Raw genomic sequence first — 19679 nt, 5'->3', positions numbered from 1 at the left:
AAATCAGGCATAGCTTTTTGGTTAAAGGTTTTTTGTGGTTTGTTTTTTTTTTTTTTGGATACCTGTAATTAGAATGAAATAAGGAAAAAAACTGGATTGTTCTTAACTCAAACTTCCTTTTAAAGGAGAACATTGGATAGGTTTTTGAAGTTGTTTTCAAATCTATTTATTTAGAAATGAATTTTTTTGTTAATATGGTTTGACATTTTGTTTTAATTTCTTTGGTTCTTTATTATCACTTGAATGAACATTAACAGGGAAGAAAGATGTAAGCATTGTTCAGTGAAAGTTCAGATGGATTCTTTGGGGTGTTGTAAGGAGTTCACAGCTTGCACAGTGCTCAAAGATTGGGGGAGAAAAACTACTGCATTCAGGATTTCTTAAGTATACCTTGATGTTCGACAGTAAGATAGTTTCAATGTCAGTCCTGAAAGTGCTTTCAAAGAAAAGGAAAGTGGAGAATGGTCTGAAGTAAAGGAAAGGGATAGATGAGCTGTGAGGTAGGCCTTGAGTAGGGAAGAGAAGGCATTGGTGGTAAAGAAAATAGCCTGTGGGTGAGAAAAAAGTTGGGACTAGGCGTTATGAGTTTGAGAAATAAACCCCACAGATAGAAGGGGGACTTGAATTGCTACTGCTCCTTATCTGTTTCCTTTTTGTTTTGATTTCTTTCAGCATATAATGATAACATTGAACTACAATTTTTTGAGCATATACATTGCCTAATTTCATTAGAAAAAAAAAACAGTGTGGTACAGATGAGGAGACTGAGACTTAAATTATATAACTTGGACAAATTTATGAAATGTGTTAGAATCAGAGCTGTTTTTTTCAATCAATCTAGATTTTTCTGACTTGCAACAGTTCTTAGCCACTTTGTCCCTTGAGGTGTATGGACACCAAATCTAGCCTACAGACTTATTTATATGTTTGACTGCACCAGGTCTTAGTTGTGGCATGCAGGATCTTTAGCTATAGCATGTAGGAGTTTTTTTTTTCCCCCAGTTGTGTCATGTGGGATCTAGTTCCCTGACCAGGGATCGAACCCAGGTCCCCTGCATTGGAAGCATGAGGCTTCAACCACAGGGCCACCAGGAAACTCCCTGGATTTACTTCTTCAGATTAGCAGAGTGTCGATTTTATTGTTACTGTTTTTTTGTCTTTATTCCTCAAAGTAACAGTTGGCTAGAGCTGAGTAGTGGTAGATTATCATGGTCCTCCTTGGCTGTGAAGCCTGCTTCACTCATTTGAGCCACCTGCCTGCCCAGTACTTTGTGAATGTGCTGTCTCTCCTCTGACTAAATCATGAAAAAAAAGTAAGAGTGTCAGTTGCTCAGTCGTGTCTGGCTCTTTGCAACCCCATGGACTGTAGCCTGCCAGGCTCCCCTATCCATGGAATTCTCCAGGCAAGAATACTGGAGTGGGTTGCCATTTCTTTCTCCAGGGGGTCTTCCTGACCCAGGGACTGAACCTGGGTTTCCAGTACTGCAGGCTGATTCTTTAACACTGAGCCCCAGGGACTGAGTCTTCTAATTACATTAGAATTGAGTTGACATTATTAGGGCTAGCATTTGTGAAGTTTAAATTGGTTTGTATATTTAAAGCCTCAGTAGAGATAACATTTATGAAGAATTATAATTAACTCAAATAAAAGGCTGATAAAACTTTTTATTTCTATAAAATTCCTAGACCTTTCCCAGTTTCAGTATTTTCTCAAACTGTCTTCAGTGATTCTTGTAATATGCAGGTATATGCTATCCTCTTTTCTCACTGAAGGAAATGTGTCCATGAGTGGTGTAATTAACTAGGCCATTAGTAAAGATAATTAGTATGATATGTCATTTATGGCTTTCTAAATTGATGGTCAGGTGGTCTTTTTCCAGCTGTAGTTCTTGAAATGCTATAAATCACCATTCATATCTGTTCATTATTACAGCAGGACCAATGCATTTTGAGCTGTTAAGATAAAAAAATTAAAGTTATATATAACTTAGTCAAAAACATTTTAGAATTCAACTGGTGATTTTTATCTCCTAGGAATTAGCATTTTTTTCCAGACAGGTTATGCTATTATTATAAATCAACGTATTGTGAAACTAGTAGATAATAAATCTGTAAAAAATGAACTTCATTCATGGAGACCAAGAAACAGAGTTTCTATCCTTAGAGAATAGCTCCCCAAATTCCTACACTGACTAAACAATTTTTCTTTTTAAGGAAGTGTAGCTTTCTTCAGGACTGGAGGTATTGTAAATAAAAGGACCAATAAATCTAATTTATCTTATAGTTAACTTTCATTTATATGAGAAGATATGATTTTTATTCATGTTCTTAATCTAACTACTTTGTCTTTCAGCACTTTTTTCTTCAGAATTTCTCAGAGCAGGAACAAAAGAACAGTAAACCATTAATGATGGCAGGATTAGTGTTTAGAAATGAGATAAAGTCAAGTAGTCTGAAATTACTGTAGCAGTGGTATCTGTCTGCCATTATCTGACCATCATGAGGTATGTGTGGCATTGATTTCTTAGTCACTTTCTCCAACATGCCTTGTCCCCAGACCAACTTTCTTGATTGATGGTTTTGTAACTTCCTTATGCCTAAATGGGGCTTCACAGATGGCACTAATGGTAAAGAGCCCACCTGCCAGTACAGGAGGCATAAGAGACTCAGGTTTGGTCCCTGGGTTGGGAAGAGCCCCTGGAGGAGGGCATGGCAACCCACTCCAGTGATCTTGCCTGGAGAATCTCATAGAGGAGCCTGGCAGGCCATAGTCCGTAGGGTTGCAAAGAGTTGGACACTACTGAAGTGTCTCAGCACACATGTATGCCTAACTGATTTCTAAAGTAAAGGAACAAAATCTCTGATTCTTAAATGCATTTACAAGTGACTGATAATCAAGATATTTTCTTTTTCAGCATATGAGCAGGAGAAAAATTAAACTTGTAAAAGCAGCTGAAACATGCTTTATACAGATGAGGTTTTGTTGAATAAAGGAATTGGACACACTACTTTAGCAACTACATTGTGTTTTTAGGATTCAGATGTTGAGCAGTTTTCTTCGGCTCTAAACGAAAATGCTGTGTAAGTAGGTTGAGAACCTGTAACTTAACATTTTGTTGTTGTTTAGTTGCTAAGTCGTGTCTGACTTTTTGTGACCCAATCGGCTATCTGCCAGGCTCTTCTGTCCATGGGATTTTCCAGACAAGAATACAGGAGTGGGTTACCTTCTCCAGGGGATCTTCCTGACCCAGGGATCAAACCTGCACCCCCTGCATTGCAGGCAGATTATTTACTGCTGCACCACCTGTGAAACATTACCTAGGATAAACGCAGCTCATCAGATGCTCTGATGAGTGAAGTTCAGATGGCTAATGTGAGATGTCATTTAGTAGAGCATGTCTCCTCTTTGTAACAGAGCTGGTAACAGAAAGCAAAGCATTTGCCCAGAGCTCTAGGGCATCACTCCTCAAACCCTGGTGCTTGACCAGTTTTATCTTTAACTTCCATTCCTTTGCAGAGCAGTATTCTTGTGAAAATGAAATGGGAAAAAAGGCATACAAAATATAAGCCCAGATGCAGTATCGTGAGATTTAACAGACATATAACTACTCCTATAGTTGTAAAAATCATATTGCTATAAAATTTTTCAAAGACTTTCTCTCATGTTGTACTTGGTGGTGGTGGTTTTAGTCGCTTGGCCGTGTCTGACTCTGTGACCCCGTGGACTGTAGCCCACCAGGCTTCTCTCCCTGTGGGATTTCCCAGGCAGGAATACTGAAGTGGTTGCTATTTCCTTCCCCAGAGGAGCTTTCTGACCCAAGCATCAAACCCGCAGGTCCTGCATTTCAGGCTGCCTCCTGCATTGGCAGGCGGATTCTTTACTACAAGCCTGTACTTGTTGCAGACCGTTTTGGATTATAATGCCACATTTTTTCATGTCTTAAAACAGTATAGATCCATAGATATCCAGATGAAAGTAGAGTTGCTGCTGCTGCTAAGTCACTTCAATCGTGTCCGACTCTGTGCGACCCCATTGACAGCAGCCCACCAGGCTCCCCTGTCCCTGGGATTCTCCAGGCAAGAACACTGGAGTGGGTTGCCATTTCCCTCTCCGGAAAGTAGTGTTACTCCTATCTCAATAAAGGTTTTAAGGTAATTAGTAATGCACTCATTTCAAAAGGAACTGTCTGATACAGTGTAGTTCAAAATCAGTGTTGAGCAAACTGTTTAACATCCAGCTCTCTTCTGTTAAATGGCCTTGTAGGATTGTTGTGAGGATGTAAGGAAATAACAGCACAGGGCTTAACACTGTATCTAGAATGTAAGAACTTTAGAAAACATTGAGGATTATCCTCAGTACTGATTGTGAAAACTTTCTAAAGATTTTCATTTTTATATCTTTGTTCTAAATTATAATTTTCAAACCTTTTCTTTTGGAGTAGACTTCTAATAATGGGTAAACTCCTCCCTTCCCCACCCCAAATCATGAAACTTCTCTGCAATTTGGAATCCGAAAGGTTTTGCTTCGGGGTTGGCTTTCCAGGTCACCATGAATGTTTTTTTTGGAGAGGCCAGGGCTTTTCCACTGGTCTCCCTGCTGTATAGTATTTTTCTCAGTATTTAACTTTTTCTTCTTCTTTTTGTTAAACTTTTCTAGTTCACATTACTTTATGTTTTTCATTTCTTAATTGAACCCTGACTAATACAGCTAAGGTAATGGGTTATAAGGGCTTCCCAGGTGACTCAGTGGTAGAGAATCGCCTGCCTGTGCAGGAGACGGAGGTTCGATGCATGGGTCAGGAAGATCCCCTGGGGGAGGAAATGACAACCCACTCCAGTATTCTTGCCTAGGAAGTCGCATGGACAGAGGAGCCTGATGGGCTACAATCCATAGAGTTGCAGACACAACTCAGTTGTGGACACAACTGAGCACGCACACACAATGGGTCATAAAATCATATAACTATTGAGACTGAGCAGTAAATCAGCCCTGGAGTGAGATAAAATGGTCCACGTGTCACAATATGTGGCAGCTGACCTCCAGGGTCAGTGCCTAGGGGTCTCAGGGAGTCCTAAGAACTGTGGTCAGCCGCAGATGTCATTTAATGACACCAGCCCTGGCATTGCCAAATCTTCCTGCTTTTCAGAAGTTGAAAATATTGAATCTTCTAAATTTTATTTTTTTTTATTTATTTTTTTTTATTTTTATTATTATTATTATTTTTTTTCCAGTGGGTTTTGTCATACCTTGATATGAATCAGCCATGGATTTACATGTATTCCCCATCCCGATCCCCCCTCCCACCTCCCTCTCCACCCGATTCCTCTGGGTCTTCCCAGTGCACCAGGCCGGAGCACTTGTCTCGTGCATCCCACCTGGGCTGGTGATCTGTTTCACCATAGATAGTATACATGCTGTTCTTTTGAAACATCCCACCCTCACCTTCTCCCACAGAGTTCAAAAGTCTGTTCTGTATTTCTGTGTCTCTTTTTCTGTTCTGCATATAGGGTTATCATTATCACCTTTCTAAATTCCATATACATGTGTCAGTATGCTGTAATGTTCTTTATCTTTCTGGCTTACTTCACTCTGTATAAGGGGCTCCAGCTTCATCCATCTCATTAGGACTGGTTCAAATGAATTCTTTTTAATGGCTGAGTAATATTCCATGGTGTATATGTACCACAGCTTCCTTATCCATTCATCTGCTGATGGACATCTAGGTTGCTTCCATGTCCTGGCTATTATAAACAGTGCTGCGATGAACATGGGGGTGCACGTGTCTCTTTCAGATCTGGTTTCCTCAGTGTGTATGCCCAGAAGTGGGATTGCTGGGTCATATGGCAGTTCTATTTCCAGTTTTTTAAGAAATCTCCACACTGTTTTCCACAGCGGCTGTACTAGTTTGCATTCCCACCAACAGTGTAAGAGGGTTCCCTTTTCTCCACACCCTCTCCAGCATTTATTGCTTGTAGACTTTTGGATAGCAGCCATCCTGACTGGCGTGTAATGGTACCGCATTGTGGTTTTGATTTGCATTTCTCTAATAATGAGTGATGTTGAGCATCTTTTCATGTGTTTGTTAGCCATCTGTATGTCTTCTTTGGAGAAATGTCTGTTTAGTTCTTTGCCCCATTTTTTGATTGGGTCATTTATTTTTCTGGAATTGAGCTGCAGGAGTTGCTTGTATATTTTTGAGATTAATCCTTTGTCTGTTTCTTCATTTGCTATTATTTTCTCCCAATCTGAGGGCTGTCTTTTCACCTTACTTATAGTTTCCTTTGTAGTGCAAAAGCTTTTAAGTTTCATTAGGTCCCATTTGTTTAGTTTTGCTTTTATTTCCAATATTCTGGGAGGTGGGTCATAGAGGATCTTGCTGTGAGTTATGTCGGAGAGTGTTTTGCCTATGTTCTCCTCTAGGAGTTTTATAGTTTCTGGTCTTACATTTAGATCTTTAATCCATTTTGAGTTTATTTTGGTGTATGGTGTTAGAAAGTGTTCTAGTTTCATTCTTTTACAAGTGGTTGACCAGTTTTCCCAGCACCACTTGTTAAAGAGGTTGTCTTTTTTCCATTGTATATCCTTGCCTCCTTTGTCAAAGATAAGGTGTCCATAGGTTCGTGGATTTATCTCTGGGCTTTCTATTCTGTTCCATTGATCTATATTTCTGTCTTTGTGCCAGTACCATACTGTCTTGATGACTGTGGCTTTGTAGTAGAGTCTGAAGTCAGGCAGGTTGATTCCTCCAGTTCCATTCTTCTTTCTCAAGATTACTTTGGCTATTCGAGGTTTTTTGTATTTCCATACAAATTGTGAAATTCTTTGGTCTAGTTCTGTAAAAAATACCGTTGGTAGCTTGATAGGGATTGCATTGAATCTATAGACTGCTTTGGGTAGAATAGCCATTTTGACAATATTAATTCTTCCAATCCATGAACACGGTATGTTTCTCCATCTGTTTGTGTCCTCTTTGATTTCTTTCATCAGTGTTTTATAGTTTTCTATGTATAGGTCCTTTGTTTCTTTAGGTAGATATACTCCTAAGTATTTTATTCTTTTTGTTGCAATGGTGAATGGTATTGTTTCCTTAATTTCTCTGTCTGTTTTTTCATTGTTAGTATATAGGAATGCAAGGGATTTCTGTGTGTTAATTTTATATCCTGCAACTTTACTATATTCATTGATTAGCTCTAGTAATTTTCTGGTAGAGTCTTTAGGGTTTTCTATGTAGAGGATCATGTCATCTGCAAACAGTGAGAGTTTCACTTCTTCTTTTCCTATCTGGATTCCTTTTACTTCTTTTTCTGCTCTGATTGCTGTGGCCAGAACTTCCAACACTATGTTGAATAGTAGTGGTGAGAGTGGGCACCCTTGTCTTGTTCCTGATTTCAGGGGAAATGCCTTCAATTTTTCACCATTGAGGGTGATGCTTGCTGTGGGTTTGTCATATATAGCTTTTATTATGTTGAGGTATGTTCCTTCTATTCCTGCTTTTTGGAGAGTTTTAATCATAAATGAGTGTTGAATTTTGTCAAAGGCTTTCTCTGCATCTATTGAGATAATCATATGGTTTTTATCTTTCAATTTGTTAATGTGGTGTATTACATTGTGAATCTTCTAAATTTTATACTTTGGTTGCTAATTCAAATATTATTACATTGCTGTGTGGGTCAAAAAACCTGTTTATGAGCTGCCAGTCTCAAACTTCTGGGCTGGACTGCTCCTTCCTAAGCTCTCTGTGAAGTATAAAGGGCTAACTAGCAATAGAAGGGGAGGGACAGCAAGTAGAGGAAATAAGTCACAGCATGACATCAACGGGGGTGGGGGGGCACTGAAAAAATTTCAAATTGCTACAAACCCTCAACACACCATTGTTCTGAACCACTCTGAAAAGGGGAAAACATCTCTATCTGCATATTAAGGTCACTGTGCTCTCTAATCCCACAGTATAATAACAATAGCTACAGTATCAATTTATGTGTTAAATTCTGCTATGATTTTACAGTGACCTTGAATAGGAAGAGCCTCAAGCTTTATTAAGTTCAAAGCCACTATTTATATGCCCTCTAAATAAAAAATTTTTAAGCCTAGCTGTATAATAGCGGCTCTTTGTGGAAAATTTGTAAAACATAATAACGTGTGAAAGGAAAATAAAACTATTATCCCACTGGAGAATCACTAGTAACATTTTTGTTTCTTTTCATTCATTTTTTTTCATGTTTGTTTGCATTTTTATTTTTTTTTTATTTTTTATTTTTTGCATTTTTAATATGATTGATTATGTAGTGTGTACATGTGTGTGTGTGTGTGTGTGTGTGTGTGTGTATATTTGTTTATTTTTTGCATTCCCCCTTTTATCTGGGGAACTTCCCTGGTGGCTCAGATGGTAAAGCGTCTACCCGCAATTCGGGAGACCTGGGTTCAATCCCTGGGTCAGGAAGATCCCCTGGAGAAGGAAATGGCAACCCATTCCAGTATTCTTGCCTGGAAAATCCCATGGATGGAGGAGCCTGGTAGGCTACAGTCCATGGGGTCGCAAACAGTCAGACAGGACCGAGTGACTTCACTTCACTTTTCACTTCTTTTATCTGGTATTCTTTTCCTTTATCATTAGAAACATGTTCTAGGCACTTTTGGCCTCATTTGGCCACACTTTGTGGCTGTGGAAACCAGGATTTGTGGAAACCCTGGGCAGTTAAAGAATGGAATCCTAACCACTACACAGCCAGGGAATTCCCTCTAGGCACTTTTTCACATCTTGATTACATTCAGTTATTTTATATACAGAAATTCTTATTATGCATTTGTTTTCAAGTTTTTGCCGTGATACTGTTGGGTTTTTTTTTAAATGATAATAGTGTTGAATGGATATTTTTGTGTCTAGTGCTATGACCACATTTCAGATTGTTTTCTTAGGGGTAGAATGACAGGATTAAAGAATGTAGATATCCTCAAGAAGAGTCTCAGTCTGTATTACCAGGTTTTCTTAATGTATTGTTTCCAACAAATGCAAATGACACTGTATTCTTACAAACACTGAGTACCATCATTTTTAATTTTTAAAACTTTGCTAATTTGATTGGGGAAAATTATTTTTTTCTCAGTTCAATCAAACTTCTTGTGTATTAATAATATTCGTTGTCAGTGTTTTCCCAGGTCTTTCCCATGCATCAGTGAGTTTTTGTTTTTGTAGTCACATTGAGCAGTCTTATGAGATTTTGTTTAATTTTTAGAAAGGACTCATGCAAAAAGAAAAGCAAGTTGGTCTTGTTTTCCGAGATTGAAGGAAGTAGCATCAGTGGAGTATTGCTTGTTATTACCTCTATATAAATGAATTTAGGAAAGGGAAATCTGTATGCCACTGGCATAATGGTAGTGATGTAGCATTGTTCACTTGAACTTCCATCCAAGTATCTGGGTTTTGTATTGTGATTCTTGTGCTGGAGGGGCTTAGAAGCATGCTCCCAATGAGGTTGGAGATAAGTGCTAGTGACAACTGCTCTCTATTAAGTGTGCTAACATCATATGCCTACATACTAGTAGTAGTAGTGGTAATCCTGTCCTCCAGAGAAGGATATTGAACTTGCTTGGTGTCACAGAGCCACGGCTTAGAGGCAGGAAGCTTTTAGACATCTTGTCTCAGTTGTCAGGACTTGAAGAATCAAGTTCATATTTGAGTTTTCTTGATTACTGTTACTGTGTTACTGTCACTTAGCAGCAGATCATGTAGTAGGTAAATTGACATCAGGAAGTGTCTCCTTGAAGCAGGTTTATTTGTAAGAATATGGAGAAAGCCTTTGTTGCTTCAACAAGAGTTACTTTGTGCCCCATGATATTTCATCCCTTCAGTGCTTACAGCTTTGAAGGAGTCAGTCTTACAACAAGAGATGCATCTTTCATTTTTTAGGAAACTACAGTTGATATTTTTCAGTAGAACATGAGCATGGTATAAGGGAGATTGAAATAAACAATTTTCAGTATTAAAAGCTTTTAAAATTATTGGCATGTATTTAATTGAACGAAACAATTTATTGACTGTTTCTGTGAGCAAGGAAAGAAAAACCATTTAACTAACTTGCTATCTGCCAAGAAAACTAAACTGACTTCAAAGCTTGCACTGCGCTGATAGCTTAATGGCACTGAGTCCAAACTGCTGTTTTAATTAATACTTCTGGTCAGTCCTTTGGCTTAGTCAGCTACAGACGTGTAATTGTAAAATGAGATAGCACCAGACAAATGGCATTGCCCAGTTCATGCCTCTCTTGAGCAAATATTTCACTTGTTCAACAGATATTATTGCTTTGGGAACTTTTTTCATCTTGAACCACACCTGAAATTTGTAGTTCTTCATTTAAATATAGCTTTTCAGTGATTTACCATAAGCAAAGGAGAGAACTTGTCAGCATTTTGACTTTGACATGTACGCTGTTCTGAGATTAAATAACAAGTTGTGAAGTTGTGTGAAAGAATACAGCTCTACAAATAACATGGAGCCCCATCTCAAGTGCTTGAAACAAATTGAGTCTAAAATGATTTAGGTAGTTTAAGAAAAATGGAAACTATAACCCATGGCAGTTATGCTTATTTTTTTGACTATTGGATTTTTTGTTTCCGTCAGAAGTGTTCCCTCTATAATTAGGTTGCAGTGAGAAAGTTACTACACGTTTATCAAGCTAGTCAAAGTTATGTACAATAAATAATCTTCATATCACTTTGCTGAAGATTGAAGCAGTGACTAAATAGTGATTGAAACAGTGCTGAAGATTGAAACAGGTTTTGAACTCCTGGAAAAAAAAAAAAAAAGATGTCATTTAAGGCATTTGCATTAATGAGACAAATGACTGCGTTGCCTCACATTTACTGTGGTGGAATCCTATTAAGATTCCTTATTTTATGTACTTTAATACCCCTTGAGCCAAAGGATAAATTCTGAATCAAATAACCACTGAAAATTCTAGATATGGTTACACTTTTAAGGGACATGTTAGGCCTATTTCCCAGCACAAGTGTTCTAAAGAGGTTCCAGAACATTTATATAATTGTTGATTTTAAGGGCCAGTTGAATGGCAGGTACCAGGTCCCCAGTGCCTTGTATGAATCAGGGTATTTAATTCATTCTCTTTGTATATATTTAGGGAAGAATCTGTTATGTGTCAAGATACTAGTCTAACTAAGTATTCAGCAGTAAATTAAAAACAAAAGTTTCTGCCTTCACAGAACTTAACATTTTGGTGTAAGGAGTTCCAAGAACAAACATAGGTTTGTCTAACTTAGTTAAATAACTTAGTTAAGCATAGAAGGTTTAACTTCATTTGGTAAATAAATGTATGTACTCTTAATTTCAAAGTAGACTGAAAGCATAATACAGTAATTTTAGCTCACACTGCCTTTCCTTTGAGGAAATATTACAAAGTGAGATGATTTACTCATGTTTACCTCAGAGATCTCTTTTTCCAAATTCTCAAATTCTTTTTTTTCTGACTCTTTAAAATGATATTGTAATACAGATCTCAGGCTTCCCTGATGGCTCAGTGGTAAAGAATCTATGTGCATTGGCTGACCTGAGTTCAGTCCCCAAGTCAGGGAGATTCCCTAGAGAAGGAAATGGCAACCCACTCCAGTATTCTTGCTTGGGAAATCCCATGGACAGAGAAGCCTGGTGGGCTACAATCCATGGGGTCACGAAAGAGTCAGACATGACTTTGTGAAATCTAAACAACAACAAACACAGATCTCTTTAGCCATAATCTGAATCAGATGTCCAGCAATAGCAGAATGGATAAACTGTGGTATTCTTATGGTTATTATTGATAAAGCTTCTTTGAGCGTTTTTATACAAGTTTTGGGGGGAGACATATGCTTTCATTTCTCTTGGTAAATAACCCAAAAGTGGAATTACTGGTTTAACTTCATAAGAGACTACCAGTTTTCTGAAGTGATTGTACTATTTTACGCTCAGCCCAACAACATATGGGAGTTCCAGTTGGTCTGTATCCTTGCCATCGTTTAGTGTTGTTGGTCTCTTTGATATTAGCCATTCTAGTGGGTGTGAAGAAGTATCTCATTATAGTATAAGTTTGCGTTTTGATGATGACTAAATGATGTTGAACATCTTTTCATGGGCTTACTGGCCATTCATATATCTTTTGTGAAGTATCTGTTCAGTGTTTTACCTTTTTTAAATTTTTAACTTTAGTTTTGTCTCTTACTGAGTGGTAATCATTCTTTATATTTCAAATGCAAGTGCTTTGTCAGTGGCTTAGGTTGGGTTCCCCAGAATACAGACTCTGAGAAGATTTGCAGAAAGATTTACAGGAAGTTTATTGGGTGGTGGTCTTGGGAATAACCAAGTGTTAGTTGCTCAGTCGTATCCGATTCTTTGTACCTCTGTGGACTGTAGCCCATCAGACTCCTCTGTCCATGGAATTCTCCAGGCAAGAACACTGGAGTGGGTAGCCATTCCCTTCTCCAGGGGATCTTCTTGACCCAGGCGTCAAACCCGGGTCTCCTGCACTGCAGGCCACCCTGTGAGCCACCAGGGAATAACAACTGTGAAAGAAGGAGCAGGATGAAGCAGATGAAGTTGAGCTGTAAGTTGGTTGCAGTAGAGGCCTCAGATCACTCCACAGAACGCACTGAAGTTTTATGGCCCTTCCGAGATATTCTGACCTGAGGCTTTATACCTGCATCCACATAGCAGCAAGTTGGGCTAGTCACTGGGTATGGACTGCTCGAGGGGAGGGAATGTAACTTTTAGGTTAGTTCCCTTTGGCCCAAAGGCAGTATCTCAGAGGGATTTAGCTGAAAGCCATCAGTAGGCAACATTGCCAGCACTTGGGGGAACAGGTGTCTCCAACCTGAAGGGGCCTGAGTGTATGTTGTTACCATAACACCCACCACAAATATATGTATTTCCAATACAGGTATATGTACTTTCTTCCAGTGTGTAGCCTGCCTATTCATTTCTTAATGGATCAGCAAACATTTAAAATTCTGATGTTGAACTTCTTTCTCTTAAAATAGTTTGTGTTTTTTGTGTCCCTGTTGAGAAATCTTTGCCAACCCTAAGATTGCCAAGATTTTCTATATTTTTTTTCTAACAGCCGTTGAGTTTTAGGTTTTATATTTAGGTGTATAATCCATCAGGAATTAATTTTCATGTATATGACTTGAGCTACCACCCAAGTAATTCTTGAAGGCAATTAGCTCTTTCTCTTTTAGGTACATCCCTTTCCTCTTCTTATCTTCCCTTATTTGCAAAGCTGAGACATCTTTCATTTCCATTTCCCAGAGTAGAGCATAGTCAAAACGTTGACAGGACAGTCTTCCCTAATAATTTATTCAGTAGTTTGAATTGTGGGGTTCTGAAACTAAGGCCCTCAAGTGAAATGATAGTCCGGTGCAGTTTTACCCTTATTTTTGTCCTTTCTTTGCAGTAAAACTTGACATTCATGATTGTTTTAAGCAAAGGTGACTTTTATGAATTGTTTAGAGAGAATGATGAAAAGACTGATTACTTGCCATGTCAGAGCTATTTTTCCATCTTGTGTTCTCCATCCTCGGACAGTTGTTCTCAAATGAATGCTGTGATTAGCAGTGCTTTGGTGAGTTTAGTAACTTGGAAAAGATGAAAACTCTTAGAATAGCTCAATATTTAAAAAAAAAAAAAAAAAGAATAGCTCAATATTGAACATTAAAATAGGAACACCAGCTGTTTGATGTCCTTTTCCCAAAATGCTTCAACCACGTTCTCCTCTTGCCTCCTATATCTTCATAGGATGTGTAGAAATATTATTTTAAAGAAGAAAAGTTGAGGTGCTGACTTGTTAACTGATTTGAACATGGAGTTAGTTCTGCCTCCCAAGCCAACGCCCCAACCACTGGATGAGTTCAGAACTCTCTCAGTTTTTAAGTCATTAATAGCCATCCAGAATGTGTGAAGGGCTAACCTGGCCTAGGTGCTAAGGGGATTTCCCTCTTCCTATAGGGCAAGTATTAGCTGGTGCTGACATTGCGGCTATAGTTCCCCCATTTTCAATAGAGACACAATAGATATGGATCCCTTCTTTCTTCCCAAACAAGGAGCGGGTAATATTTCTACTAGCTTTTCAGCTAAGAACCTCCCTTAGAGGCAGTATTTGTATGTGTATATTCCCACAGCTTAACAGTTGCAGCTTCAGTAGTATTTCAGAACTAATACAGCCATTGTTATTTTTGCTAACCTCATAAAAGAAACTAAAACAAAAGGTGAGTACGTGATATACTGTAAAATTATTAAAAGTTTTTCATAAGCAACATAAATGCCCTCTTTTAGTTTTAAAGATCATTTTTCATACTGCCAAGATTCTAAGAAGGGTACATCGCTGCTTCAGGAAATTTTGAAACATAATCTTTTATATCTTATATGTCAGGATACAGTCTCCTAAGGAAATCTGAGTAAAAAGAAAAAGCTGGTATTAGTGGATTAAAGCCATAGATCATTTATGGCATTGATTCTAATGATGGTTTCATAGATGTATACTTCCAAATATATAAAGTTGTATACATTAAATATCTACAGCTCTAGTATGTCAATCTTAATCGAGCATTTTTTTTAAAACTAGAGGACATTTTAGTATTAAACTAAATATGTTTTTTCATTGTGTGAGTACTACATGTTCATTGCAGATAAGTAAATGTATTGTAAGTTATATATTACATATTTATAAACTATAAAGAAAAATTGTTAATGTTTACACTTGTTCTGCTTATATGTATACTTTTTCAAAAGAACTATGAGATTATCAATACATATTGTTTGCCAGTAGCTTTTTCCTCACAGCAGTGCATCGTGCCTTTTTAAAAAATTAATTAACTTATTTGTTTTTGGTTGTGCTGGATCTTCGTTGCTGCACGGGCTTTCTCTTGTAGTGAGCAGGGGCTGCTGTTCGATGTGGCACATGGGCTTCTGATTGCATTGGCCACTCTTGTTACTCTTGTTGCAGAGCATAGCCTGCAGCTCGCGGGCTGTAGAGTGTGGGCTGTGTAGTTGTGGCACACGGGCTAAGTTGCCCCATGACATATGGGATCTTACCGGATCAGTGATGAAACCCGTGTCCCCTGCATTGGCAGGTGGATTCTTACCCACTGGACCACCAGGGAAGTCATGTCATTACTTTCTGTATCCATGAGTAGACCTCTGTCATAATTTTTAATTGCTGAGCTACTAACACTTTCACTTTTCACTTGATGCTGTGATGAAGTAGTTAAGTTTATTAGCTAATCTCCTTTCTTGGACATTTAGATTATTTTCAGGTTTGCATTCTTAATATGTACAGTGGCCATCTTTGCATAGTTCTTTCTTTGTTAAGAAAATTTCCAGCAGTGAAATTGCTGGATCAGAGAATTCACATTTTTGAGGCTTTAAATCTAAATTACCAAATTGGGGTCCAGATAGGTTGCAATAGCTCCCAGTTCCTCCAGTTTAAGACGAGTATGCTAACTTCTCCCTATTATGGGTAGTAGACAAGTTTTCCCACATCACTGCCAATCTGGTAAGCTTAAAAATGGTATCTCCTTGTTCTAATTGGCGTTATTATTCATGAAGCTTGGGCTTCCCTGATGGCTCAGCAGGTAAAGAATCCACCTGCAACGCAGGTGAAGCAGGAGACGAGGGTTTGATCCCTAGGTCAGAAGATCCCCTGGAGGAGGGCATGGCAATCCACTCCAGTATTCTCCTGGAGAATCCCGTGGGCAGAGGAGTCTGGCGGGCTACAGTCCATGGGGTCGCAGAGAGTCAGACACGACTGAAGAGACCGAGCACACTTTGACGAAGCTGACCCTTTTTCACGTTCACTGGCCACTGTAGGTTTTGGCCTCACAAATAAGCAGCTCACCGTCTTCATTGCAGATACTTCAGAAACTTTCCCCCTGTTTAGTCATCAGTCTTTTCAACAGCTTATGTTTTCTTTCCAGGAGCGACTAAAGCTGGTGACTGTTTTGGGTGCCGGCCTCCTCTGTGGAACTGCACTGGCTGTCATTGTGCCTGAAGGAGTACACGCACTTTATGAAGATATTCTTGAGGGTGAGAGAGAGATGGGCCTTCTTTGAGCTATGTTATTGATGTGGAGAGCTCAAAAGAGAAGCTTGGTGATATTTTTTTCTGAAAACAGTTCACACGTTTGCCATAGAATATATGCCAAAGCATATCTTTTGATGTCTTTGACAATAAACACGTCAGTAGCAGTTTGTGAATTGAATGCCTCCGTCCACGAATACCACTTAAGATTTATTTGCAATAACACATGAATTGCGGCCTTTCTCAGAATGACAATCATTCTTTTTAATGCCTGTGCAAAACTTCCAAATTCCTACATGACAATGATTCTATTTTTAGTGTTCTTTAATTAAAAAAAATATATATATACTATATATAGAGAGAAACACATTTGGATTCAAGGACTCTTTAAAAATTTTTTTAACCATTTTGTTTTAAAATTTTATTCATTTATTTATGGCTGTTCTGGGTCTTCGTTGCTGTATTGACTTTTTCTACTTGCTATGCACAGGCTTCTTATTGTGGTGGCTTCTCGTTGCAGAGCACGGACTCTGGGGCATGCAGGCTTCAGTAGCTACAGCACATGGGCTCGGTAGCTGCAGCTCCCAGGCTCTGGAGCACAGACTCAATAGTTGTGACGCATAGGCTTAGTTGCTCCAAGGCATGTGGGATCTTCCTGGACCAGGAAGGGAAGCCATGTTTCTTGCATTGGGAGGCGGATTTGTTACCACTGAGCCACCAGGGAGGCCCCTCAAGGACTCTTTATAATAAACCTTGTAGATGATGAGGACTTCTGTAGTAAAGGATAACTAAGAAATTAAAGAGACCTCTCCTGACCATGTTTACAAGCAGAGAACAGTATAGCTGTAGAAGAGTAAATCCTGGGCAATCAGCTTGGTTTATTCATCTGCTAAATGATTTGGTCCTTTATATCAGCTGGGAGGCATACTCGATTCACATTTGTGATTCAGCAAAATCAGACTCCCACCTGTCATGAAACGTCCCACTTGACTGAAACCACAAATATTATATTGGTGAGCTGACTCTTCAGATGCCAAGAGTCTGCTGGACTTTAAGAATAGAATAAAGAGGTCAACACCTTCCAAATTTCTTACTAGTCACAGCATAATAAATAGTTTTTCAGATGTTAGTAGAGGAAAAAAACTGTGTCCTATCTTCAGAGAGATGATGCTTATATGCCTGGGGTGTGAATACGGTCATAGTGGTAAAGAGTGAGGATCGTGGGGGTTAGTGAAAAATAGGACAGAGGCTGAGGATTGGTCAGCCTTAGGAGGAAAAAATAACAAATTAGGAGACTTAGAGCCGTGGTTTCCACTCTTTTTGATCATATATTCTATTGAGAAAAACAATAATACATGTGCTATTGCACTGATATACTCTACATTATAAAACACACTCCTTAAATAGAAAATTTTGGAAAATGAAATTTAAAGTAACAGTATATAGATCAGTATTTCCTTTCATGTTCTAGTGGATCATCTTGAATTTTCCTGGATATGCTCATTCCACTGTGGAAATTACTATGCTGGTGTGCTAGAAAACATTCAGACTGTGATTAAATAGACACTTAAAATTTTGCTTGGCTTTGTGCTAAGAATTATGGGTGTTAGTTGTTTGCTAAACTTGTCTGATAATAAAAGTTTCTTGAGGGAGGGGTGCATTTTAAAAGTACAGTTTTCTGACCCCCAACCTAGACTATTGAATCAAAATCTCCAAGGAAGATATTTGGGTATATCTAATTTTAACAAGTTGTCAAATGATTCTTATTAGACAAGTTTGGGAAACACTAGGGTAGAGGGGAAAAGTGCTTCAGCTTTAGTTTTTTATTGTTGTTATTTTGCTGATAGTTTTATGATAATTTTGATTATATAATTATGATAATTTATATATATTATTATAACAATAATGTATATACCATATTTCAGGTATAGTTTTAAAGTTAAATGTAGCTACTATGTGTTGGGTTGCTTTCCTTTATTTTCAGTTTTCCTTGTTTTGGCCCAAAATAATTTTGTGGATTCATTTGAAAATAGATACATGTGCTTTATAAACCTGTTTTTTTTAAAATAAGCATTCTGATCTCTTTAACCTTTTTATCACAGATTATTCTCCTGCCCCAAGCTGTCATTAAAAAGTCTTTTAAGGGACTTCCCTAGTGGTCCAGTGTAACAGACTCTGCTTTTACTGCAGGAGTTGTAGGTTTGATCCCTGGTCAGGGAACTAAGATCCCATATGTTGGTTGGCCTTCATGGGAAAAAAAAAAAAAAAGAAATATTTTAAAACTATTTTCACTTACATATTTTCCATTCACAAGGCAAAAAGCTATGACACTGAAAGATGAAGCCCTTAGGTTAGTTGGTGCCCAGTATGCTACAGGAGAGGAGTGGAGAAATAGCTCCATAAGGAATAAAGAGGCTGAGCCAAAGCAGAAACAATGCCCAGTTGTGGATGTGGCTGGTGGTGAAAGTAAAGTCCGATACTGTAAAGAACAATACTGCATAAGAACCTGAAATATTAGGTCCATGAATCAAGGTAAATTGGAAGTGATTAAACAGGAGGTGGCAAGAGTGAACATCGACATTTTAGTAATCAGTGAGCTAAAATGGACAGGAATGGGCAAATTTAATTCAGATGACCATTGTATCTCCTACTGTGGGCAAGAACCCCTTAGAAGAAATGGAATAGCCCTCATAATCAACAAAAAGATTTCAAAATGCAGTACTTGAGTGCAATCTCAAAAAACGATAGAATGATCCCAGTTCATTTCCAAGGCAAACCATTCAGTATCACAGTAATCCAAATCTGTGCCCCAACCACTAATGATGAAGAAGCTGAAGATGACCAGTTCTATGAAGACCTACAAGACTTTCTAGAACTAACACTAAAAAGATGTCCTTTTTATCATAAGGGACTGGAATGCAAAAGTAGGAAGTCAAGAGATACCTGGAATAACAGACAAGTTTGGCCTTGGAATACAAAATGAAGCAGAGCAAAGGCTAACAGTTTTGCCAAGAATGCACTGATCATAGCAAAATACCCTCTTCCAACAACACAAGAGACGACTCTACACATGAACATCACCAGATGGTCAAAACCGAAATCAGATTCGTTTTATTCTTTGCAGCCAAAGATGGAGAAACTCCATATAGTCAGCAAAAACAAGGCCTGGAGCTGACTATGGCTCAGATCATTAGCTTCTTATTGCAAAATTCAGACGTAAATTGAAGAATGTAGGGAAAACCATCGGGCCATTCAGGTATGACCTAAATCAATTGCCTTACAGTTATACAGTGAAAGTGACAGATAGATTCAAGGGATTAGATCTGATAGAGTGCCTGAAGAGCTATGGACGGAGGTTCGTGACATTATATAGGAGGCAGTGATCAAAACCATCCTCAAGAAAAAGAAAGGCAAAATGGTTATCTTAGGAGGCCTTAGAAATAGCTTAGAAAAGAAGAGAAGCGAAAGGCAAAGGAGAAAAGGAAAGATAAACCCATCGGAATGCAGAGTTCCAAAGAATTGCACGGAAAGATAAGACAGCCTTCATAAGTGAACAGTGTAAAGACATAGAAGAAAACAATATAATGGAAAAGACTAGACACCTATTCAAGAAAATTAGAG

The 19679-nt window shown here is 38.3% G+C and overlaps 1 protein-coding gene across 2 annotated transcripts in view; it reads left to right on the top strand.

Moving 5' to 3' along the window:
• The window catches only part of SLC39A9 (solute carrier family 39 member 9), a 44702-nt gene that overhangs the window by 1228 nt on the left and 23795 nt on the right, over positions 1–19679 (top strand). For both annotated transcript variants that reach the window (XM_061156794.1, XM_061156793.1), the window contains one exon: positions 15956–16064. In XM_061156794.1, coding sequence (XP_061012777.1) covers positions 15956–16064 — 109 coding nt within the window. The remainder of the gene's footprint in view (positions 1–15955; positions 16065–19679) is intronic.

Source organism: Dama dama, chromosome 12 (genome assembly GCF_033118175.1).
Source record: "Dama dama isolate Ldn47 chromosome 12, ASM3311817v1, whole genome shotgun sequence".
Lineage (NCBI taxonomy): Eukaryota > Metazoa > Chordata > Mammalia > Artiodactyla > Cervidae > Dama > Dama dama.
The sequence above is the reverse complement of the archived record's forward strand: the minus strand, read 5'-3'. Positions and strand labels throughout refer to the sequence as shown.